This window comes from Heteronotia binoei, chromosome 2, assembly GCF_032191835.1.
Source record: "Heteronotia binoei isolate CCM8104 ecotype False Entrance Well chromosome 2, APGP_CSIRO_Hbin_v1, whole genome shotgun sequence".
NCBI lineage: Eukaryota > Metazoa > Chordata > Lepidosauria > Squamata > Gekkonidae > Heteronotia > Heteronotia binoei.
This window is the reverse complement of record NC_083224.1, coordinates 195,451,751-195,476,150: the sequence shown is the minus strand read 5'-3', so window position 1 is coordinate 195,476,150 and position 24,400 is coordinate 195,451,751. Positions and strand designations below refer to the sequence as shown.

The 24,400-nt window shown below is 51.0% G+C and overlaps 1 protein-coding gene across 1 annotated transcript in view; it reads right to left on the bottom strand.

Annotated features, from left to right (window-relative positions):
• Window positions 1-22,760, bottom strand: part of UNC13A (unc-13 homolog A) — a 230,988-nt gene extending 208,228 nt beyond the window's left edge. The window contains exon 1 of the mRNA XM_060233129.1: window positions 22,733-22,760. Within this exon, the coding sequence (XP_060089112.1) occupies window positions 22,733-22,754 (22 nt within the window). The 5' untranslated portion in view covers window positions 22,755-22,760. The remainder of the gene's footprint in view (window positions 1-22,732) is intronic.
• Between the last annotated feature and the right edge of the window lie 1,640 nt (window positions 22,761-24,400).

Here is a 24,400-nt window from a genome sequence, read left to right as displayed (position 1 = left end):
CCCATCAGCCCCAGCCATGCTGGCTGGGGCTGATGGGAGTTGTAGGCAAAAAAAAACTTCTGGCGAGCTACTGTTGGCCACCCCTGCCATAGGATATAATGGAGAATTGGTCTGCGGCTATCCGGAGCTCTGGAGGGGGCTGTTTATTGAGGCAGAGGTTGCAAATTTGCAGTATAGCATCCGATGCCACTCCTCAAAAAACCTTCCAAGTTTCAAAAAGATTGGACCAGGGGGTCCAATTCTTTTGGCCTCCAAAGAAGGTGCCCCTCTCCTTCATTATTTCTTACGGAGGGAAGGCATTTAAAAGGTGTGCAGTCCCTTTAAATGGGATGGCCAGAACTCCCATTGGAGTTCAATCATGCTCGTCACAACCTTGCTCCTGGCCCCGCCCCCAAACTCTTCCGGCTGCACCCCCAAAGTCCCGGCATATCTCTTGAGAGGGACCTGGCAACCCTACCCCAGGTCTGGGTGAAGGTTCTCACTTTTGGGGTCTTTGGTCCACCACCAGCCAACTGGCTGGTGGGAGAGACCCCATCCTTGAACAGTGATGTTGTCATTCGATGTCCCCAATGTGATGACATCACTTCCAGGTGGCGTCATCACCCAGGGAACATTACTCGGTGATGCTCTGGTTTAGGGGCAAACTCTATGCGTTTGAAGCCAAAAAACCCCATAGAGTTTTGACCAAAAACCAGAGCGTGATCTCTGATGCTGATGACCTTAGGATGCTGCCCACCCCCAAATCCCCCTGCTGAAAAGACCTGGTAACTCTAGAGGGGGTGCCCAGTGTGGCCAGCTCTGGGTTGGGCAATATTTCTCCCATGGGATTCAGGGAACTCGACAAAGGAAGCTCTGGGAGGGGGGAGCCTCAGCCAATAGAAGGAAGAGAGGCTTGGCTCAGTCGCTTGGCTCAGCCAATAGAAGGAAGAGAGGCTTGGCTCAGTAGCTCTGCTGCACAGTTGAGAGAGCCTGGCAAAGCAAGCTATTCCTCCCCCCCTCCTCCCCAAAGGAGGAGCCTCAGCCAATGGAGAAAACAGAGGTTTTGCTCTGGAGCTCCTACGCAACAGAGCAAGCCTTGCAAAGCAAGCTGTGATGCAGAAGGAAGCAAGATATAAGGAGAAGGAAGCAGATGACAGCCAGTTGCTCGGGGGCCTGATAGGAGCCCTCCCAGGGCCCGATTCGCCCCCCTGAACTGCTTGTTTGACACCCTTGGCTTAGAACAAACCAGGTGTGAAGTAGTACCTTTAAGGCCAACCTACTCGTATTCAGAATGTAAGCTTTCGTGTGCCTGTACCCTTCTTCAGGCGAGGAATGAGGTACAGTGAGCAGAGCTACACAGAGCTGATGGGGTTTAGAATGCAAAGTGGTGCAAAGCTAAAATCGTATAGCAGGATAGTAGAATTAACACATTCAGAAAACCTTCGATCTGGGTTGCTTTAGCCTGGGGAACCAATGAAACAGGAACCTGTCAGAATGTGAAAACGTCTGTTAATTATTCTGTTGCTAATAAGCCTGGGTCAAAAGGAGGGCATTTCATTCCCAGAAACCAATAAAGAACGCAAAGTGGTACAAAGTTAAAGTCAAACAGCATTCTGAAACCCACCAGCTATATGTAGCTCTGCTTACTGTACCTCATTCCTCGTCTGATGAAGTGTCATTCACTGCCACAGGAGGTGGTGGCGGCTACAGGCATAGCCATCTTCAAGAGGGGACTGGATAAGCATCTGGAGCAGAAGTCCATCAGTGGCTCTTATCCACAGCATGTTGATGGAACTCTCTGGGACAGTGATGCTCTGTATTCTTGGTGCTTGTGAGGGGCAACAGTGGGAGGGCTTCTAGTGTCCTGGCCCCACTGATAGACCTCCTGATGGCACCTGGCTTTTTTGGCCACTGTGTAACCCAGAGTGTTGGACTGGATGGGCCATTGGCCTGATTCAACATGGCTTCTCTTATGTTCTTCTTTCCGGGGCAGTGATGCTCTGTATTCTTGGTGTTTGTGAGGGGCAACAGTGGGAGGGCTTTTAGTGTCCTGGCCCCACTGATAGACCTCCTGATGGCACCTGGCTTTTCTGGCCACTGTGTGACCCAGAGTGTTGGACTGGATGGGCCATTGGCCTGATTCAACATGGCTTCTCTTATGTTCTTCTGTCTGGGGCAGTGATGCTCTGTATTCTTGGTGCTTGGGAGGGGCAACAGTGAGAGGGCTTCTAGTGGGTGGGCTTCTAGTGTCCTGGCCCCACTAATGGACCTCCTGATGGCACCTGGGGCTCTTTTGGCCACTGTGTAACCCAGTGTGTTGGACTGGATGGGCCATTGGCCTGATTCAACATGGCTTCTCTTATGTTCTTCTGTCCGGGGCAGTGATGCTCTGTATTCTTGGTGCTTGGGGTGGGGGGGCAGCAGTGGGAGGGCTTCTAGTGTCCTGGCCCCACTGATGGACCTCCTGATGGCACCTGGGGCTCTTTTGGCTACTGTGTAACCCAGAGTGTTGGACTGGATGGGCCATTGGCCTGATTCAACATGGCTTCTCTTATGTTCTTCTGTCCGGGGCAGTGATGCTCTGTATTCTTGGTGCTTGGGGGGGGGGGCGGCAGCAGTGGGAGGGCTTCTAGTGTCCTGGCCCCACTGATGGACCTCCTGATGTCACCTGGGTTCTTTTTGGCCACTGTGTGACACAGAGTGATGGACTGGATGGGCCATTGGCCTGATCCAACATGGCTTCTCTGATGTTCTTATGTACCTCATTCCTCGTCTGAAGAAGTGTGCATGCACACAATAGCTTACATTCTGAATAAATGTTGGATGGTCTTAAAGGTGCCACTTGACTCCTGCTTCGTTCTACTGCTTCAGACCAGCATGGCAGCCCACCCGGATCTATATATAACGTCAGAGAGTGCATTCTCCAAAGCTTTCAGGGGAACGGATCTCTGTCGCCCGGAGATGGCTTGCAATCCCAGGAGATCGGCAGCCACCGCCTAGACTCCAGGGGTGTCGAACTCATGAGGGCCGGATCTGACATAAATGAGACCTTGTTGGGTCGGGCCAAAGCAAGCTGGGCCATGTGGGTTCCTATTTGAGATTAGGTAGCAGAGATTTCAACTTTATAAAGCACACAAACACAATTAAACATGTTTAAAACATTAGCCCTTGTTGGTCTTCAAGGTGCTTTCTTTATATTTCTCCCATGGGATCCAGGGAACTGGGCAAAGGAAGCGCTGGCTCTTTGCTCTGTAGCTCCTGTGCGATTGAGCAAGCCTTGCAAAGCAAGCTGTGATGCAGAAGGAAGCAAGAGAGAAGGAGAAGAAAGCAGATGACAGCCAGTTGCTTGGGGAAGAGCCCTCTCGGGGCCTGATTTGCACTTGTTGGTCTTCAAGGTGCTTTCTTTATATTTCTCCCATGGGATCCAGGGAACTGGGCAAAGGAAGCTCTGGCTCTTTCCTTCCTTCCCCAGGGGAGCAGGAGGGGAAGGAGCCTCAGCCAATAGAAGGAAGAGAGGCTTGGCTCAGTAGCTCTGCTGTGCGATTGAGAGAGCCTGGCAAAGCTAGCTCTCTCTCCCCCCCTTTCCTCCCCAAGGGAGGAGCCTCAGCCAGTGGAGAAAACAGAGGCTTTCCTCTGTCGCTCCTGTGCGATTGAGCAAGCCTGGCAAAGCAAGCTGTGATGCAGAAGGAAGCAAGAGAGACGGAGAAGGAAGCAGACAAGACCTAGTTGCTCAGGGGCCTGATAGGATCCCTCCCAGGGTCACACATTTGACACCCCTGGCTTAGAGGCTGCCAGGCCTAGTGGCATTTTAATAGATCTTTTTTCCTGGGGTGCCCCCCTCCCTCCTGGGGTGCCCCCCTCCCTCCCCGCCCTCAGCAGCGCTTCCCCCGCAGCCTGTGTGGAGGAGAAGTCCTAACGCCTGGCTTTCAGCTACCTGCTGATGCATGCGACTGGGGCGACGGTCTACTTTTGAAAGCGCAGCAGGCAGCTCTGCCGAAAGAGGGAGGGAGAGATGTATTTAATTCTCTCCCTCTTCCCGCCCCCACCCCGCCAACGGCAGGCTGGCGCATTGTCAGCCCGACCTACCATTAGCAGCCCTCAACCGCCTCGGAGTGGCAAAGCCGGCTCGTTTTCAGCTCGGCGCCGAAAATAGCAGCTTGTTCAGGAGGCGTGACTGCAGGGGGCGGGGGGGGGGAGCTTGGGGAGTCGCAGGCACACTCTGCATCTTCCCAACACCCTCCGTGGGGCTGACTCGCAGGTGGCCCTGCTCGGAGATGCTCCAACAAAGCCGAGAGAGACAGTTCAGGAGGCGATGCCAGCTTCCAGGCACGGTTCCCAGGTGCCCTTGTCGTTCTGGCAGAGGGCCCGGGGGGGGGGGGCCTCTGGGGGTCGGCAAAGACCTTTCATGATAGGGTTGCCAATCCCCAGGTGGAATAATGGTACCAAAGTCCACTGTCTGTATCCTTTCGTTGATAGACGTGTGCAGTACTAATAAATGCGCTACTTCTTGCTTGGGTAGCAGACCGAAATCCAACAGGTATGGCGTGTGCTACTTCTTGCTTGGGTAGCAGACCGAAATCCAACAGGTACGGCATGTGCTACTTCTTGCTTGGGTAGCAGACAAAAATCCAACAGGTACGGCATGTGCTACTTCTTGCTTGGGTAGCAGACCGAAATCCAACAGGTATGGTGTGTGCTACTTTTTGCTTGGGTAGCAGTCCAAAATCCAACAGGTATGGAATGCGCTACTTCTTGCTTGCAAAATCCAACAGGTACAGCATGTGCTACTTCTTGCTTGGGTAGCAGACTGAAATCCAACAGGTATGGCGTGTGCTACTTCTTGCTTGGGTAGCAGTCCAAAATCCAACAGGTATGGCGTGTGTTACTTCTTGCTTGGGTAGCAGACCAAAATCCAACAGGTACTCCATGTGCTACTTCTTGCTTAGGTAGCAGACCAAAATCCAACAGGTACTCCGTGTGCTACTTCTTGCTTGGGCAGCAGACCAAAATCCAACAGGTACGGTGCGCACTACTTCTTGCTTGGGTAGCAGACTGAAATCCAACAGGTACGGCGCACACCACTTCTTGCTTGGGTAGCAGATCGAAATCCAACAGTTGTGGCGTGCACTACTTCTTGCTTGGGTAGCAGACCAAAACCCAACAGGTACAGCAAACACTACTTCTTGCTTGGGTAGCAGACCAAAATCCAATAGGTACAGCGTGCGCTACCTCTTGCTTAGGTAGCAGACCGAAATCCAACAGGTGCGGCGTGTGCTACTTCTTGCTTGGGTAGCAGTCCGAAATCCAACAGGTGTGGCACAGGATACAGACAGTGGACTTTGGTACCATTACAGCAATTGGAAAATAATTTGTATTTTGACTTGTGCTGTATTCATGGACATTTGTAAGACTTTTGGAGAAGAGTACATGAGTAGGATATAAGAAATATCTGTGGAGCAATTATTTGCAATATATAGGTAACGTAGTGTTTTATTTCAGTTGTTACTAATCAGTACACTCTGGTTTCCGGTTTTGCCTAATCCCCAGGTGGGGGCAGGGGATCCCCCGGTTTGGAGGCCCTCCCCCCATTTCAGGGTCATTAGAAAGTGGGAAGAGAAGAAGAATTGTAGATTTATACCCCGCCCTTCTCCCTAAATCAGAGACTCAGAGCGGCTTACAATCTCATATCTTCTCCCCCCACAACAGACACCCAACCCAGATCTGGCAAACCTTCCTCCCCATCCCCCAACTGGTGCCCAAGAGGGGGGATGTCAGGGGTGTGGCCTAATATGCAAATTACTTCCTACTGGGCTTTTTCTACAAAAAAAGCCCTGTGTGAAACAGTGGTGATGTCAGAGGGTGTGGCCAAATATGAAAATGAGTCCTTGCTGGGCTTTTTCTACAAAAAACCCAACCCTGTGCGAAACAATGGTGACATCAGGGGTGTGGCCTAATATGCAAATGACTTCCTGCTGGGCTTTTTCTACAAAAATCCCCGTGTGAAACAATGGTGATGTTAGGGGGTGTGGCCTAATATACAAATGAGTCCCGGCTGGGCTTTCCTACAAAAGAAAGCCCTGGAGACAACTGATATAGTTTTTTGAAGTAACTCGGAAGTGCCTTCAGTCCTCTGTAGGAATTGCTGAAAACTCTATGGTGTTTACCCTCTAAAATACCAATTTACCCAGTAGTCAAATGTAGACTCGCTCACAACTTTAACGCTTTTAGCTTTTTTCACTCATGAGGTAGAATTATGTCTCACAACACTGTCTCTCTCGGCTTGGCTTCGCGAACGAAGATTTAAGAAGGGTGCAATAGTCCACGTCTGCTGCAGGCTCGCTGGTGGCTGACAAGACCAATGCGGGGCAGGCAGGTCCGGCCACAGTGGCTGCAGGGAAAAGTCTGATTTAGGGTTGGTACTGTAGCAGTGCGATTCTTCCTCAATCTCCTTTTGTCCTCAAGACCAGCTATGCGTGCGTTCTCAAAAGAAGAGACAGCCTGGTGGATGGTGTGCCTCCATGCTTTGCGATCTGAGGCTAGGTCAGACCACTGGTGATGGTTGATGCGACAGGTGCCAAGGGATTTCTTCAAGGAGTCCTTGTACCTCTTCTTTGGTACCCCCCTATTTCGATGGCCGGTGGAGAGTTCGCCATACAGGGCAATCTTGGGAAGGCGGTGGTTTTCCATCCTAGAAATATGCCCTGCCCAGCGCAGCTGCGTCTTCAACAGCAGTGCCTCGATGCTGGTAACCTCCGCCCGCTTGAGAACTTCAGTGTTGGTCACAAAGTCACTCCAGTGGATGTTGAGGATGGTGCGAAGGCAGCGCTGATGAAAGCGCTCGAGGAGTCGCAGGTGATGACGGTATAAAACCCACGATTCGGAGCCGTAGATGAGGGTTGTCATCACAACCGTAGAGCTTAGAGAAAACAATGGTACCTATATACTTACTTGTGTTTAAGAAGAATTGTTTAGATTCATATTGCTACTATTAGTTTATTTAAAAAAAAACTGGTAATGAAAGAAAGGAAGGTAAAATATATGGAGATCTTTATACTTGCAGGCAGAATGATCTGAGTATTTTATTGGGAGGTAGAATTATAATTGATATATTTGTACTTCTTTCTGTTTTCCCCATTCTATCAAGGTCCCTTTCTCCCTTTTTATGTATTCTCTGCATTGCTTTTTTCTTTTGTAGTTTAAATCAATAAAAAAAATTATAAAAGAAAAAAAAGAAAACATTGGTACCACCAAGCTACATACTCCAAGACAGTGGTGTGGGGGAAGGAACAGATATGGGAGTCTGACCCTTGGTCCATCTAGCCTCATGTGGTCTTCTCGGACTAACAAGCTTCTCTCTGGAGCTTTTCAGCTTAGAGCAGGGGTGGCAAAACTATGGCTTGGGAACCACATGTGGCTCTTTCACGCATATTGTGCGGCTCTCAAAGTTCCCACCTCCCTGTTGGCCAGCTTGGAGAAGGCATTTGTCTCTTTAAATCACTTCTCCAAGCCAGCTGGCAGCTTGGAGAATGCATTTAAAGTTGCTTTCTTTTCACCTCTCCTCCCTCCCCATCTGTTTTCCTTCCTTCCAATTGAGGGGGCTAGACAATGCTTGCCAAAATATTTCGCTTTCTAGAAATTTCAGGACACACATAATTCTAATTATTTAGTAGTTCATCTTATTACTATCAAAGATCAGTTTAAAACTGAAATAAATAAGATGTTTTGCCAGCAGCTCAAGGCTGCTTTTATTCTTGCCTGATGCTCTCTCTCTCTCTCTGTATCTGTAATAACATATAACTGCACAGTGAATCAGATAGGGGCACGGTCAGCTTCTTGGGAGCTGGCCTGCCAGAATGAGTCCAGCCACATTCATGTCTTGCAGATCTCAAACGTCTGTCATTTATTCTATGTGGCTCTTACGTTAAGCAATTTTGGTCTATAGTTTTCAAGCCAAGAGACAAACAGGAGTGGTTTGCCATTGCTTGCCTCTGCACAGTGACCCAGGGCTTCCTCAGCGACCTCCGTTCCAAGAACTAACCTGAGCCGACCTGCTTAGCTTCTGAGATCAAACAAGATCTGCCTAGCTCACACCACCCAGGTAAGGGCAGGTAACTTGAGTTCTAAGCAGGGCTGCCAGGTTGCTGGGCTGGGTTTCTCCCACCCTGGAGGCTCCCACCCTGCCGGCCTGCATTGACTCGCAGTGATGTCATTGCACCGGTGACATCATGCACTGGCAGCTCTAGGAGCTTCCAGGAAAACGCTATGGTTTCCCCAGACGCTCTAGCCATTTGGGAGGGAAAACTCTATGGTACCATCGAGTTTTCCCGGAAGCTTCTAGAGTGGCCGGCTCATGGAGGACTTGGCTGCAGGGGACTTGGAAACCCTAGGTCTAAGAAATGTGTGAGACTATGAGATTAAAAAAAAGAAGAAGAGCAAGCCACTGTGTGGAACTCCAATTCAGCCTGAGGCCATAAGGGGAAGGTGAGTTAATTCTTCTCCTGCCAGAAAGATGGCCAGTCTGACCTGATCTCCTCTGTGCTGTAATTACCATTCTTGGGGAGTTGGGGTAGGGTTGCCAAGTCCAATTCAAGAAATATCTGGGGACTTTGGAGGTGGAGCCAGGAGACTTTGGGGGTGGAGCCAAGATCAAGGCTGTGACAAGCATAATTGAACTCCAAGGGAGTTCTGGCCATCACATTTAAAGGGACGGCACACCTTTTCAATTCCTTCCTTCCATAGGAAATAATGAAGGATAGGGGCACCTTCTTTTGGGGCTCATAGAATTGGACCCCCTGGTCCAATCTTTTTGAAACTTGGGGGGTATTTTGGGGAGAGGCACTAGATGCTATACTGAAAATTTGGTGCCTCTACTCCAAAAAACAGCCCCCCCGGAGCCCCAGATACCTGTGGATCAATTCTCTATGATTTTCTATGGGAATAAATCTCCATAGGGAATAACAAGTTCCCAGCAGACATTTCCCTCCCCTCCCCCTGCTTTCTGACGACCCTGAAGCAGGGGGAGGGCCTCCAAACTGGGGATCCCCTGCCCCCACCTGGGGATTGGCAACCCTAAGTTGGGGGGATCTGGCCTGTCTTCATGCCAGCAACTCACAGTGGTAGCGTTCTCAACCGGCAAAACTGGGAGGCAACAGAAAAATTTAGGCCCTCCATCTTCACCAAATCTAGGCCCTGCGTGGGTGCTCTGTCTGTTTAAAAAAGCATCGCAAAAGCCGAGCGCTGGCTTCCCCCGTGTCTAGTTAGGGCCTCTCTGAAACATTCTTTACCTTCAGTACATCTCATGACTGTCTGTTTGCAAAGAAAAGACATGGGATACAAGAGCTATTTGGAGCTCCAGGCAGAGGAAAACCAGCTCTGGAGTGTGGCGTGCAATGTGAGGCCTCATGCTGAGCTTCTAATGAGCACAGAAGCATTGGAGAAGTTTGCAATGGGGTCGGGGTATTTCCTTCTCCAGCTTTCGAATTCCTTGGGCTGCCAGACTCCCAGATAGGGTCGCGAATCCCCAGGTGGGGGCAGGGGATTCCCCGGTTTGGAGGCCCTCCCCCCGCTTCTGGGTCATCAGAAAGCAGGGGGGCGGGAAATGTCTGCTGGGCACTCCATTATGCCCTACAGAGACCGATAAGGTATAATGGAGAATTGATCCACAGGTATTTGGAGCTCTGGGGGGCTGTTTTTTTCAGTTAGAGGCACCAAATTTGCAGCCTAGCATTTGATGCCTCTCCTCAAAAGATCCTCCAAATTTCAAAAAGATTGGTCCAGGGGGTCCAATCCTATGAGCCCTAAAAGAAGGTGCCCCTATCCTTCATTATTTCCAATGGAGGGAAGGCATTTAAAACATGTGCAGTCCCTTTAAAACATGCTTAAAATGTTAGCACTCATTGGTTTTAAAGATCCTTTCTTGGTATTTCTCCTATGGGATCCGGGGAACTGGGCAAAGGAAGCTCTGGCTCTTTCCTTCCTTCCTCAGGGACTTGGTGGGGAGGAGCCTCAGCCAATAGAAGGAAGAGAGGCTTGGCTCAGTAGCTCTGCTGTGCGACTGAAAGAGCCTGGCAAAGTTTTAAGCCTGTTTTAAGTTTTTAAAAATATGCATTTGTATTTGTCTGTGTCCTTTATAAAGTTTATATCTCTGCTACCTAATCTTAAATAGGAACACACAGGCCTCAGATTCAGTGGGAGCTCACAGGAGCGCAGCTCCTAAACCTTTCTGAGAGTTCATATGAACATATGAAGCTGCCTCATACTGAATCAGACCCTCAGTCTATCAAAGTCAGTATCGTCTACTCAGACGGGCAGCGGCTCTCCAGGTCTCAAGCGGAGGTTTTTCATACCCTTTTGCTTGGACCCTTTTGAGTTGGAGATGCCAGGGATTGAGCCTGGGACCTTCTGCTTCCCAAGCAGATGCTCTCCCACTGAGCCACCGTCCTTCCATCTCCATCACCTACTGCCTGGACCCTTTTTAGTTGGAGATGCTGGGGATTGAACCTGGGACCTTCTGCTTCCCAAGCAGATGCTCTACCACTGAGCCACCGTCCCTCCATCTCCATCACCTACTGCCTGGACCCTTTTTAGTTGGAGATGCCGGGGATTGAGCCTGGGACCTTCTGCTTCCCAAGCAGATGCTCTCCCACTGAGCCACCGTCCCTCCATCTCCATCACCTACTGCCTGGGCCCTTTTTAGTTGGAGATGCCGGGGATTGAACCTGGGACCTCCTGCTTCCCAAGCAGATGCTCTACCACTGAGCCACCGTCCCTCCATCTCCATCACCTACTGCCTGGGCCCTTTTTAGTTGGAGATGCCAGGGAATGAACCTGGGACCTTCTGCTTCCCAAGCAGATGCTCTCCCACTGAGCCACCGTCCCTCCATCTCCATCACCTACTGCCTGGGCCCTTTTTAGTTGGAGATGCCGGGGATTGAACCTGGGACCTCCTGCTTCCCAAGCAGATGCTCTACCACTGAGCCACCGTCCCTCCATCTCCATCACCTACGGCCTGGGCCCTTTTTAGTTGGAGATGCCAGGGATTGAACCTGGGACCTTCTGCTTCCCAAGCAGATGCTCTCCCACTGAGCCACCGTCCCTCCATCTCCATCACCTATTGCCTGGACTCTCTTTAGTTGGAGATGCCGGGGATTGAACCTGGGACCTCCTGCTTCCCAAGCAGATGCTCTACCACTGAGCCACCGTCCCTCCATCTCCATCACCTACTGCCTGGGCCCTTTTTAGTTGGAGATGCCAGGGATTGAACCTGGGACCTTCTGCTTCCCAAGCAGATGCTCTCCCACTGAGCCACCGTCCCTCCATCTCCATCACCTACTGCCTGGGCCCTTTTTAGTTGGAGATGCCGGGGATTGAACCTGGGACCTCCTGCTTCCCAAGCAGATGCTCTACCACTGAGCCACCGTCCCTCCATCTCCATCACCTACGGCCTGGGCCCTTTTTAGTTGGAGATGCCAGGGATTGAACCTGGGACCTTCTGCTTCCCAAGCAGATGCTCTCCCACTGAGCCACCGTCCCTCCATCTCCATCACCTACTGCCTGGGCCCTTCTTAGTTGGAGATGCCAGGGATTGAACCTGGGACCTTCTGCTTCCCAAGCAGATGCTCTCCCACTGAGCCACCGTCCCTCCATCTCCATCACCTACTGCCTGGGCCCTTTTTAGTTGGAGATGCCGGGGATTGAACCTGGGACCTTCTGCTTCCCAAGCAGATGCTCTACCACTGAGCCACCGTCCCTCCATCTCCATCACCTACTGCCTGGACCCTTTTGAGTTGGAGATGCCGGGGATTGAACCTGGGACCTTCTGCTTCCCAAGCAGATGCTCTACCACTGAGCCACCCTCCCTCCATCTCCATCACCTACTGCCTGGACCCTTTTGAGTTGGAGATGCCGGGGATTGAACCTGGGACCTTCTGCTTCCCAAGCAGATGCTCTACCACTGAGCCACCATCCCTCCATCTGCATCACCTACTGCCTGGACCCTTTTGAGTTGGAGATGCTGGGGATTGAACCTGGGACCTTCTGCTTACCAAGCAGATGCTCTACCACTGAGCCACCGTCCCTCCATCTCCATCACTTACTGCCTGGACCCTTTTTAGTTGGAGATGCCGGAGATTGAACCTGGGACCTTCTGCTTACCAAGCAGATGTTCTACCACTGAGCCACCGTCCCTCCATCTCCATCACTTACTGTCTGGACCCTTTTTAGTTGGAGATGCCGGAGATTGAACCTGGGACCTTCTGCTTCCCAAGCAGATGCTCTACCACTGAGCCACCGTCCCTCCATCTCCATCACCTACTGCCTGGACCCTTTTGAGTTGGAGATGCCGGGGATTGAGCCTGGGACCTTCTGCTTACCAAGCAGATGCTCTGCCACTGAGCCACCATCCCTCCATCTCCATCACCTACTGCCTGGACCCTTTTGAGTTGGAGATGCCGGGGATTGAACCTGGGACCTTCTGCTTCCCAAGCAGATGCTCTACCACTGAGCCACCGTCCCTCCATCTCCATCACCTACTGCCTGGACCCTTTTGAGTTGGAGATGCCGGGGATTGAACCTGGGACCTTCTGCTTCCCAAGCAGATGCTCTACCACTGAGCCACCGTCCCTCCATCTCCATCACCTACTGCCTGGACCCTTTTGAGTTGGAGATGCCGGGGATTGAACCTGGGACCTTCTGCTTCCCAAGCAGATGCTCTACCACTGAGCCACCATCCCTCCATCTCCATCACCTACTGCCTGGACCCTTTTGAGTTGGAGATGCCGGGGATTGAACCTGGGACCTTCTGCTTACCAAGCAGATGCTCTACCACTGAGCCACCGTCCCTCCATCTCCATCACTTACTGCCTGGACCCTTTTTAGTTGGAGATGCCGGAGATTGAACCTGGGACCTTCTGCTTCCCAAGCAGATGCTCTACCACTGAGCCACCGTCCCTCCATCTCCATCACTTACTGCCTGGACCCTTTTTAGTTGGAGATGCCGGAGATTGAACCTGGGACCTTCTGCTTACCGAGCAGATGCTCTACCACTGAGCCACCATCCCTCCATCTCCATCACCTACTGCCTGGACCCTTTTGAGTTGGAGATGCCGGGGATTGAACCTGGGACCTTCTGCTTACCAAGCAGATGCTCTGCCACTGAGCCACCATCCCTCCATCTCCATCACCTACTGCCTGGACCCTTTTGAGTTGGAGATGCCGGGGATTGAACCTGGGACCTTCTGTTTACCAAGCAGATGCTCTACCACTGAGCCACCGTCCCGGCTCCTTCTGAGAGTTCCACCTCCTTGTCCATTGAAGAGTAGGTGCAGTTGCATCGCAATCCTTGGATGAGCTCCATCACCTATTTTTCCACAAAATGGACCCCAGGAACACACATGGCCCAGCCTGACATGGCTCATCCCAACGAGGTCTCGTTTATGTCAGATCCGGCCCTCATAACAAATGAGGTTGACGCCCTCGCTCTACAAAGTCACCAGGTCAGCCCCAACTTGACAGCATTTCACACAAACATTCAGCCTCCCTGCCCTACCTTTTTGGGGAGGAGGCGTGGCTCAGTGACAGAGCATTTGCTTGACCCTGAGCTGGACGGACCGAGGTAGCCCGATCACATCAGATCTCGGAAGCTAAGCAGGATTGGCGTTGGCTAGTATTTGGAAGGGCAACCTCGAAGACAGGGGTGGCCAAACTGTGGCTCAGGAGCCACATGTGGCACTTCCACACATATTGTGTGGCTCTCAAGGCCCCCACCGCCCTGCCCCATCAGCTGGCATAGAGAAGGAATTTCTCTCTTTAAATCACTTCGCCAAGCCAGCCAACAGCTTGAAGAATGCATTTTAAAGTTGCTTTCTTTCCACCCTTCCCTCCCTCCCTCTCTCTCTCCATCTATCCATCTATCTATTATCTATCCATCTATATAGGGAGAGCCAGTTTGGTGTAGTGGTGAAGTGCACGGACTCTTATCTGGGAGAATCGGGTTTGAATCCCCACTCCTCCACTTGCACCTGCTGGAATGGCCTTGGGTCAACCATAGCTCTGGCAGAGGTTGTCTTTGAAAGGGCAGCTTCTGGGAGAGCTCTCTCAGCCCCACCCGCCTCACAGGGTGTCTGTTGTGGGGGAGGAAGGAAAAGGAGATTGTAGGCCGCTCTGAGACTCTGTCCTTGAAAGGGCAGCATCTGGGAGAGCTCTCTCAGTCCCACCCACCTCGCAGGGTGTCTGTTGTTGGGGGAGGAAGGGAAAGGAGATTGTAGGCCGCTCTGAGACTCTGTCCTTGAAAGGGCAGCTTCTGGGACAGCCCTCTCAGCTCCACCCACCTCACAGGGTGTCTGTTGTGGGGGAAGAAGGGAAAGGAGATTGTAGGCCGCTCTGAGACACTGTCCTTGAAAGCACAGCTTCTGGGAGAGCTCTCTCCGCCCCACCCGCCTCACAGGGTGTCTGTTGTGGGGAAAGAAGGGAAAGGAGATTGTAGGCCGCTCTGAGACTCTGTCCTTGAAAGGGCAGCTGCTGTGAGAGCCCTCTCAGCCCTACCCACCTCACAGGGTGTCTGTTGTGGGGGGAGAAGACATAGGAGATTGTAAGCCGCTCTGAGTCTCTGATTCAGAGAGAAGGGCAGGGTATAAATCTGCAATCTGCAATTCTTCTTCCTTCCTTCTCTCAAACATCTGACCATGTCTTGCAGATCTCAAACATCTGGCATTTATTTTATGTGGCTCTTACACGGAGCACGTTTGGCCACCCCTGCTCCAAGGAATGCCGGGGGTGTGACACAGAGGCTGGCTATGGCAAACCACCTCTGAAACTTCATTTGTCTTAACAAAAAAACCCCAAGTCTAGCTCACCACCTAGTGGCACAAAACACTGATAGAGCTAGAACTGCCGACTGCCAGACAATCTTAGGATCCCCTGATTGTTCTATGCACAATGCCATATGATTATTATTAATCATTATTACTCCCAGGGTCTTGAGGATATGTTAGAGCTGTCCAATGTCTCATTCACCATACTTCTAAAGCTAGCAGACTAAACCACATAATGGGTAGGTTGCCAGTTCCAGGTTGGGAAATACCTGGACATTTTGGAGGTAACACTTGAGGAGGGGAAGGACCTCCGCTCAATATAATACTGTAGAGTTCCCCTGTCCAAACCAGCCATTTCCTCTAGGAGAACTGATCTCTGTCATCTGCAGATCTGCTGTAATAGCAGGGGATCTCCAGGTCCCACCTGGAGGTTGGCAACTCTATTTGTGGCAGTGAGTTCCACAACCATTTTCTTATCGCAAGCTGCCCCAGTAGAAGCCCACTGGGTTGAGTGGGAGCCGCTTGCTTGGATTGTAGGGAAAAGGGTTTGCTGGAAAGAGAAGAAGAAAGAATACCGCAGATTTATACCCCGCCCTTCTCTCTGAATCAGAGTCTCAGAGCTGCTTACAATCTCCTTTATCTCCTTCCCCCACAACAGTCACCCTGTGAGGTGGGTGGGGCTGAGAAAACTCTCCCAGAAGCTGCGCTTTCAAGGACAGAGGCCCAGAGAGGCCTACAGTCTCCTTTCCCTTCCTCCCCCACAACAGACACCTTGTGAGGCAGGTGGGGCTGAGAGAGCTCTCTCAGAAGCTGCCCTTTCAAGGACAGAGTCTCAGAGCAGCCTACAGTCTCCTTTCCCTTCCTCCCCCACAACAGACACCCTCTGAGGCGGGTGGGGCTGAGAGAGCTCTCCCAGAAGCTGCCTTTTCAAGGACAGAGTCTCAGAGCGGCCTACAGTCTCCTTTCCCTTCCTCCCCCACAACAGACACCCTGTGAGGTGGGTGGGGCTGAGAGAGCTCTCCCAGAAGCTCCCCTTTCAAAGACAGCTCTGCGAGAGCTATGGCTGACCCAAGGGCCTTCCAGCAGCTGCAAGTGGAGCAGTGAGGAAACCAACCCAGTTCCCCCAGTTAAGAGTCTGAGCACTTAACCACTACACCAAACTGGATTGAACCTGGGAGGTCAGCATGTAAAAACGGGTCTCTTTAGCCCCTAACCCAAAAGTATCTCCCATGGGGTTACCAACCTTCAGGTGGGACCTGGAGATCTCCTGGAATGACAATTGGTCTCTACATGACAGAGTTCAGTTCCCCTGGAGAAAATGGCTGCCTTGCAGGGTGGAGTCTACGGCCTCATATCTGTGCTAAGCTCCCTTCCCAAACCCCTCCCTCCCCATCATCTTTCCCCCCAAATCTCCAGGAATCTCCCATCCCAGAGTTGCCAATCTTATCTTCCCACATCTGCATAGGGCTCAAACAGGGTGGCCTTCGTCAGGCATGTCGCATGTATAAAACCATGCGCTGGAACGATCTCTGGGGAGCCTGTTCATTCATAAATCCTTTCCGGCAAGCGCATGTCGCCAGAGGCTGATTTGGTGCGCACCTCGTTTCCTTTTGACAGCTGGGAAGGCTTTGATTTATATATTTGGAACAGGGACGTCCATTAAGGGCGCCTGTCTTTTGCGAAGGCGGCCCCTTGGCTCCGACTGCGCCACCCTGCTCTATGAAGGGGGCGCTTCTCCACTCAAACGGACGGACGTCAGTCACTCGCTGGCTAATTCATTTTCTCCGGGGCTTTTAATGCAGGGAGATCATCAATGGAGAGCAGCAATCAGATGCTACTGAGAGGATGGGAATGCATGGCCTTTTTCTACCGCCACTGGCGGGGGGGGGGGAGAGAAGGGGGCGGGGAGGAAACACCGCTTCTGATTGGAGGGGGACACTTCAATGCAGGTTTGCAAGGGTGCCTCTTAGACTCCCCTCCCCCCCGCCCCCTTTGCTATTTCGTCAACAGCAGAAAAGAGAGAATGTGCCTACGTGGGTTTTTTTTTATAATGTCCCATGAGTATTTCCTACTCGGCAGGCTTTTGTGAATGAAGAGGCTGTGCGGCCTGGGATGGGGTTGGGCGAAAAGCTTGTCTGATGTTGCTAAAAGGATGAATTTATGAAAGGCAGAGATAGGCAGAAAGGGCTGCGCGTTCACAGCGGACAGATGGTGACCCCGTAGGAGTTGCAAGAAGAGGTTTTTCAGAGGTCGTCTGCCATAGCCGGCCTCTGCGGAACAACTCTGGGACTGGGAGGATAGCAGACCAGGGACCTCAGAGGCATTCAGAGATGGTCCGTCATTGCCTGTCTCTGCATAACAACTGTGGACTTCCTTAGTGGTCTCCCACCAACTAGGACTGACCCTAAGAACATAAGAGAAGCCCTGTTGGATCAGGCCAATGGCCCCTCCAGTCCAACACTCTGTGTCACATGAGAACATAAGAGAAGCCATGTTGGATCAGGCCAATGGCCCATCCAGTCCAGCACTCTGTGTCACATAAGAACATAAGAGAAGCCATGTTGGATCAGGCCAGTGGCCCATCCAGTCCAACACTCTGTGTCACATGAGAACATAAGAGAAGCCATGTTGGATCAGGCCAGTGGCCCATCCAGTCCAACACTCTGTGTCACATGAGAACATAAGAGAAGCCCTGTTGGATCAGGCCAGTGGCCCATCCAGTCCAACACTCTGTGTCACATAAGAACATAAGAGAAGCCATGTTGGATCAAGCCAATGGCCCATCCAGTCCAGCACTCTGAGTCACATAAGAACATAAGAGAAGCCATGTTGGATCAGGCCAGTGGCCCATCCAGTCCAGCACTCTGTGTCACATGAGAACATAAGAGAAGCCCTGTTGGATCAGGCCAATGGCCCCTCCAGTCCAACACTCTGTGTCACATGAGAACATAAGAGAAGCCCTGTTGGATCAAGCCAATGGCCCATCCAGTCCAGCACTCTGAGTCACATAAGAACATAAGAGAAGCCATGTTGGATCAGGCCAGTGGCCCATCCAGTCCAGCACTCTGTGTCACATAAGAACAGAAGAGAAGCCATGTTGGATCAGGCCAGTGGCCCATCCAGTCCAATACTCTGTGTTACATAAGAACATAAGAGAAGCCCTGTTGGATCAAGCCAATGACCCATCCAGTCCAACACTCTGAGTCACATAAGAACATAAGAGAAGCCATGATGAATCAGGCCAGTGGCCCCTCCAGTCCAACACTCTGTGTTACATAAGAACATAAGAGAAGCCATGTTGGATCAGGCCAGTGGCCCCTCCAGTCCAACACTCTGTGTCACATAAGAACATAAGAGATGCCCTATTGGATCAAGCCAGTGGCCCCTCCAGTCCAACACTCTGTGTCACATAAGAACATAAGAGAAGCCCTGTTGGATCAGGCCAGTGGCCCATCCAGTCCAACACTCTGTGTCACATAAGAAGGGAAGCCATGTTGGATCAGGCCAATGGCCCCTCCAGTCCAACACTATGTGTCACATAAGAACATAAGAGAAGCCATGTTGGATTAGGCCAGTGGCCCATCCAGTCCAACACTCTGAGTCACATAAGAACATAAGAGAAGCCATGTTGGATCAGGCCAATGGCCCATCCAGTACAACACTCTGAGTCACATAAGAACATAAGAGAAGCCATGTTGGATCAGGCCAATGGACCCTCCAGTCCAACACTCTGTGTCACATAAGAACATAAGAGAAGCCATGTTGGATCAGGCCAGTGGCCCATCCAGTTCGACACTCTGTGTCACATAAGAACATAAGAGAAGCCCTGTTGGATCAGGCCAGTGGCCCCTCCAGTCCAATACTCTGTGTCATATAAGAACATAAGAGAAGCCATGTTGGATCAGGCCAGTGGCCCATCCAGTCCAACACTCTGTGTCACATAAGAACATAAGAGAAGCCATGTTGGATCAGGCCAGTGGCCCCTCCAGTCCAACACTCTGTGTCACATAAGAACATAAGAGAAGCCATGTTGGATCAGGCCAGTGGCCCCTCCAGTCCAACACTCTGTGTCACACAGTGGCAAAAAAACCCCCACAGGTGCCATCAGGAGGTCCACCAGCAGGGCTAGAAGCCCTCCCACTGTGCCCCCACCCTTGCAAGCACCAAAAATACAGAGCATCACTGCCCCAGACAGAGAGTTCCAACAATACACTGTGACTAATAGCCACTGATGGACCTCTGCTCCATATGCTTATCCAATCCGCTCTTGAAGCTGGCTATGCTTGTAACCGGCACCACCTCCTGTGGCAGTGAATTCCATGTTAATCACCCTGTGGGTGAAGAAGGACTTCCTTTTATCCATTGTAACCCGACTGCTCAGTAATTTCTGCTTAGTTTGTGAGATCTGCTGAGTTCGGGCTCACCTGAGCTACCCAGGTGAGGGCAAAAAGGCCACAGGGATGTGAAAATGTGAGGCCCATGGTCTGTTATCCTCCCTATTCCATACACATGTGTTGGCAGTAAATATTTAAAACCCAATGGGCATCCATTAGTGGGTCTCAGGAAAACTCCGCTGAGTTGCACTGCCTTTAGCCCCTAACAACTGAAAGTTGTTGAGTAAAACAACTGAAGATCTATTCAGGCTTCTGCTTTAAATTGTTGTGAATGTTTGTCGGGGGAGGGGGGAGGACTCCTGGGGATTGTCCAGATCACGGGGGGGGGGGGGGGGGTCAAACTGTGGCTCGACAGCCACATACAGCTTTTTCTTTCACACATATTGTGCGGCCCTCAAAGCCTTCATTGCCCTGTCAGCCTTTAAATCACTACTTCAAGCAATGCCGGCTGGTGGCTTGGAGAATGCATTTAAAGTTGCTTTCTTTCCATCTGTCCCTTCCCCATCTAGTTTCCTTCCTTCCTTCCTTCCTTCCTTCCTTCCTTCCTTCCTTCCTTCCTTCCTTCCTTCCTTCCTTCCTTCCTTCCTTCCTTCCTTCCTTCCTTCCTCCCTCCCTCCCTCCCTTCCTTCCTTCCCTCCCTCCCTCCCTCCTCTTCCTTCCTTCCTTCCTTCCTCCCTTCTTTCCCTCCCTCCCTCCTTTCCTTCCTTCCTTCCTTCATTCCTTCCTTCCCTTCCTCTCCTTCCTTCCTCCCTCCCTCCCTTCTTTCCCTCCCTCCCTCCCTCCCTCCTTTCCTCCCTCTCCTTCCTTCCTTCCTTCCTTCCTTCCTTCCTTCCTTCCTTCCTTCCTTCCTTCCTTCCTCCCTCCCTCCCTCCCTCCCTCTCCTTCCTTCCCTCCCTCCTTCCTTCCTCCCTCCCTCCCTTCCCTCCCTCCCTCCTTCCCTCCCTCTCCTTCCTTCCTTCCTTCCTTCCTTCCTTCCTTCCTTCCTTCCTTCCTTCCTTCCTTCCTTCCTTCTCTCAAACATCTGAGATTTATTTTATGCGGCTCTTATTTTAAAGCAGTCCCGTGGCGCAGAGTGGTAAAGCAGCAGTACTGCAGTACTGTGGTCTGAACTCTCTGCTCATGACCTGAGTTCGATTCCGGCGGAAGCTGGATTCAGGTAGCCAGCCCGAGGTTGACTCAGCTGTCCATCCTGTCAGTCAAATGAGTCCCCAGCTTGCTGGGGGAAAGTGTAAAAGACTGTAGAAGGCAATGGCAAATCACCCTGTAAAAAAGTCTGCCGTGAAAACATTGTGAAAGCAACGTCACCCCAGAGTCGGAAACGATTGGTGCTTGCACAGGGGACCTTTCCTTATTTTAACCAAGTTTGGCCACCCCTGGTCCAGATGGATCTGATCCAGGGGTGGCCAAACTTGCTTAACTAAGAGCCACGTAGAATCAGCATCAGATATTTGAGAGCCACAATATCTGAATATCAGATGCTTGAGAGAAGGAAGGAAGGAAGGAAGGAAGGAAGGAAGGAAGGAAGGAAGGAAGGAAGGAAGGAAGGAAGGAAGGAAGGAAGGAAGGAAGGAAGGAAGGAAGGAAGGAAGGAAGGAAGGAAGGAAGGAAGGAAATAGATGTAGGAGGTAGAGGGAGGGGGGAAAGAAAGCAACTTTATATACATTCTCCAAGCCTCTGGCTGGCTTAGCTTGGAAGTGATTTAAAGAGAGAAATGCCTTCTCCAAGGTGGGCAGCGGGGGCTTCAAAAGCCACACAATATGTGTGAAAGAGCCGCCCCTGATCTGACCATATATCCATTTTGGAATCCCTTTCTAATGCTGGTCAGCCAGAAGTCTTAGGATGCCTATAAAATCAGTGTGTCAAGGATGGCTGCTCCCCAGATTTCCAAATACCGCCTCTGAACAGAAAGGCTTCACTGACAGCCATGATGGGCAAGCGCGGACGGACCATAAAGAACTGCCTCGCTGGGGTCAGGCTACCTAATCCAGCATTGAGCCAGTGAGATACTTCTCAGAAGCCTCCCCCACCCGTTGCTTTCCCCCAGCTTCTGGAATGTGAAGGTAGATTCTCTGTGTACATGGAGGCTCCATCTTCAGCCTTGAAGCTGCCACACATTGACAGATTGAACATTAGAGCAGTCGTACTGAATGAGAATGGATGCTTTAACATCAGGGGGTTTTTTTTGGTAGCAGGAACTCCTTTGCATATTAGGCCACACCCTCCTGATGTAGCCAATCCTCCAAGAGCTTACAGGGCTCTTAGAACAGGGGCTACTATAAGCTTTTGGAGGATTGGCTACATCAAGGGGTGTGGTCTAATATGCAAAGGAGTTCCTGCAACAAACAAAGCCCGGCTCAGCATCCTAATTCCAAGGGAACACCCGGGAAATTCTAGGAAGCCTTTGCTCTAAATCTGGGGCACGGAGCCAGTAACCTTTCCCTGATTTTCATCTCTAGGCATCTGAGAATCAGAGGTACATTGCCTTGGCACATGGAGGCTCCATTTCTAACCATGGCACATTGCTTTTCACTGACCACCTCCTCGCCATACATTTTTCTAGTCCTTTAATAGTTCTTTTTAAAAAAAACACATTAACTGCTAACCATCACAATATGTTGTGGCCATTCCTTCCAAAATGCACGGAGAACAGAACTTTAAAAATAGGTTATTACTAATAACAGTAAGAAAAAGCGAAGAACGATTTTGTATCAAATTCCCCTAGAGCTGCTGTTTCTTTCCATCGACATTCTCTTGGGGGGAAAAAAACCCAAAAATTGCCCCTAAAATTTACCTTTGTGTGGCAGATAAGGGATAAAGGAGGAGTGGGAAAGAGCTCGAGGGCCGTCACTGATTGGTTTTAGCTATTTAATTTAAAAAAGAATAATTGCACTCAGAGACAGGTGCTAAATCCAGACCGTTCTCCCTTCTCCAACCCCCCAAAAGGGAATCGGGTCACTGTCTCAATTAGGCAACAGGAAACCAGCATTCCTGAGAGATTTTTCTTCTTCGCTTTGATTCCCCCAACCCATCGGTTTAGCCCTTTGTCGAGATCTAAGTGGTGAAATCCCCAAATGGGTCCTCTGCTCCACACACTCACACACTCAACACTAACCACACCCTCGACCTGCTGTCTAAAACCCCAGCGCCCATTCAAGAAAAATGCCTTTTGCTTCATGCCAAAGAGAGATCTCAACCGCTTGACGTAGAGAGGGGGAGAAAACGCACACAAAAGCATCTGGGAAAGAAAAGGAGATGGACACAATCCGCACATCTCTCGTCTCTCCGCACATCGTGGCAATTCTTCCAGAATGCAGTGTCAGAGGTCTAATCTTTCTTGCTCTCAGATGCCTTAATTTCTGATAACGTACAAGACCCTCCCCCCACAACCATAGCCCACCCGGGTCAGCACTGCGACAGCCTTTAACACCTTTTTCTTTAGGAAAAACTCAAGCGATCAAGCGCACGCACGTCAAATCCACCTATTTGCACCACGGATGCATCTATTTTAAAAAAGAAGACCCATGCATGTTGTCTGCATAGGTTGCTCACCTCCGACGCACAGCAGAGACATGGTAGCAGCTTCTCCAGTCTCTCTTTTGATTCCCCCTCCCAGCCGGGTTTGGCTCTTGCTGGCTTGGCTTGCAGCTGGGGAAGGGTGTGTTTCCACTGCCAGAGAAATCACATCCTTTCCCACATCTGCTCGCTCCTCCTTCTCGGTGCCCTAGCAGCCAGCCATCTTGTTTCAGCACCGAGGCCCGTGGACAGCTCCTGACGTCAGGAGGGTGGAAAAGAGAGAGAGGCAGAAAGGGGAGGGGTTTTTATGGAGGACCACCTGATCAGCTGAGGGTTTGGGATTTTTTTTTTGGGGGGGGGGCTTCTTAAAGGGACTCCTCGATCTGCAGACGCTTCTCCCAGCGAAGCCTGTTGCAATAGGCATGTTTTATTCATTGTGACACCATTGTGACACCAAACAAGAACTCGTGGGCATGAAATTGCTGAGCAGTCGGGTTAGAAGGGATAAAAGGAAGTCCTTCTTCACCCAAAGGGTGATTAGCCCATGGGATTCACTGCCACAGGGGGTGGTGGAAGCTACAAGCATAGCCAGCTTCAAGAGGGGATTGGATAAGCATATGGAGCAGAGGTCCATCAGTGGCTATTAGGCCCTAAGATCCAGGGGTGTCGAACTCATTTGTCATGAGGGCTGAATCTGACATAAATGAGACTCTGGGTGTGTGTACCCAGGGCCTTTTTTTGGCAACCCCCCCCAGCAGGAACTCATTTGCATATTAGGTCACACCCTCTGATGTTACCATTTCGGGGAGGGACAGTAGCTCAGTGGTACAGCATCTGTTTGGGAAGCAGAAGGTCCCAGGTTCAATCCCCGGCATCTCCAATTTAAAAAGGCCCAGGCAGTAGGTGATGGAGATGGAGGGATGGTGGCTCAGTGGTAGAGCATCTGTTTGGGAAGCAGAAGGTCCCAGGTTCAGTCCCTGGCATCTCCAACTAAAAAGGGCCCAGGCAGTAGATGATGGAGATGGAGGGATGGTGGCTCAGTGGGAGCATCTGCTTGGGAAGTGGAAGGTCCCGGGTTCAATCCCCGGCATCTCCAACTCAAAAGGGTCCAGGCAACAAGAGATGGAAACGGAGGGGCGGTGGCTCAGTGGTAGAGCATCTGTTTGGGAAGCAGAAGGTCCCAGGTTCAGTCCCCGGCATCTCCAACTAAAAAGGGCCCAGGCAGTAGATGATGGAGATGGAGGGATGGTGGCTCAGTGGGAGCATCTGCTTGGGAAGCAGAAGGTCCCAGGTTCAATCCCCGACATCTCCAACTAAAAAGGCTCCAGGCAAGTAGGCGTAAAAACCCTCAGCTTTAGACCTTGGAGAGCTGCTGCCACTCTGAGTAGACAATACTGACTTTGATGGACCGAGAGCCTGATTCAGCTTCATATGTTCAACTCAATTTGCATTATTTAACACAGGGGGTTTTTTGGTGGAAAAAGCCCAGCATCAACTCATTTGCATATTAGGCCACACCCCTTGACACCAAGCCAGCCGGAACTATGTTCCTGTGCATTCCTGCTAAACAAAAAAAAAAAGCCCTGTGTGTGCCTATTTAAGATTAGGTAGCAGAGCTATAAATTTTTATAAAGAACACAGACAAAACACAAATATTTTTTTTTTAAAATTAAAAACATACTTAAAATGTTGGCACTCATTGGC